The sequence below is a fragment of the Myotis davidii genome, unplaced genomic scaffold (genome assembly GCF_000327345.1).
Source record: "Myotis davidii unplaced genomic scaffold, ASM32734v1 scaffold663, whole genome shotgun sequence".
In the NCBI taxonomy this organism is placed as follows: Eukaryota; Metazoa; Chordata; class Mammalia; order Chiroptera; family Vespertilionidae; genus Myotis; species Myotis davidii.
The window spans coordinates 2,626,828-2,627,259 of NW_006295816.1; the positions used below are offsets into that span (position 1 = coordinate 2,626,828).

The window sequence follows — 432 nt, forward strand, 5'->3', positions numbered from 1 at the left end:
AAGTTCTTGCGTTTTGACAGGGCGAGCAGCTCTGTCCACCTGGAGTTTGCTTTATCTACCCGTTTGTCTTGGGACCACAGTTATGGGAGCAACACCTTTAGGGAGATGAGAGCCACAAGCAAGGAAGCAGCAACACCTGTTAGGCAGTTTGTAGTGTCCGTTGCACGTTGCTCGGTGAGAAAAATAGTGCTCTCCACTAGATGCCCTTTTGGCCCTGCCTGTCGCTGTGAGCTGTTCTGAAAGTGTTTAGCGTTTCTCTGTAAACGCCCTTTTATTTGTTCTGGAGCACGCAGTCCCTTACATTTCTGTCTCTCTCTCTCCTACATTTCAGTGAGCGGTTTCTGGTGAGACTGAACAAGAATGGTGGGCCAAGGAACCCAGAGAAGATAGAACGAATGTGTGCCCTTTTTACAGTATGTGCAAATTCTCTTT

At 47.9% G+C, this 432-nt stretch overlaps 1 protein-coding gene across 1 annotated transcript in view; it reads left to right on the forward strand.

Annotated features, from left to right (window-relative positions):
* Positions 1-432, forward strand: part of DOCK3 (dedicator of cytokinesis 3) — a 160,642-nt gene that overhangs the window by 70,194 nt on the left and 90,016 nt on the right. The window contains exon 9 of the mRNA XM_015568294.1: positions 332-413. Within this exon, the coding sequence (XP_015423780.1) occupies positions 332-413 (82 nt within the window). The remainder of the gene's footprint in view (positions 1-331; positions 414-432) is intronic.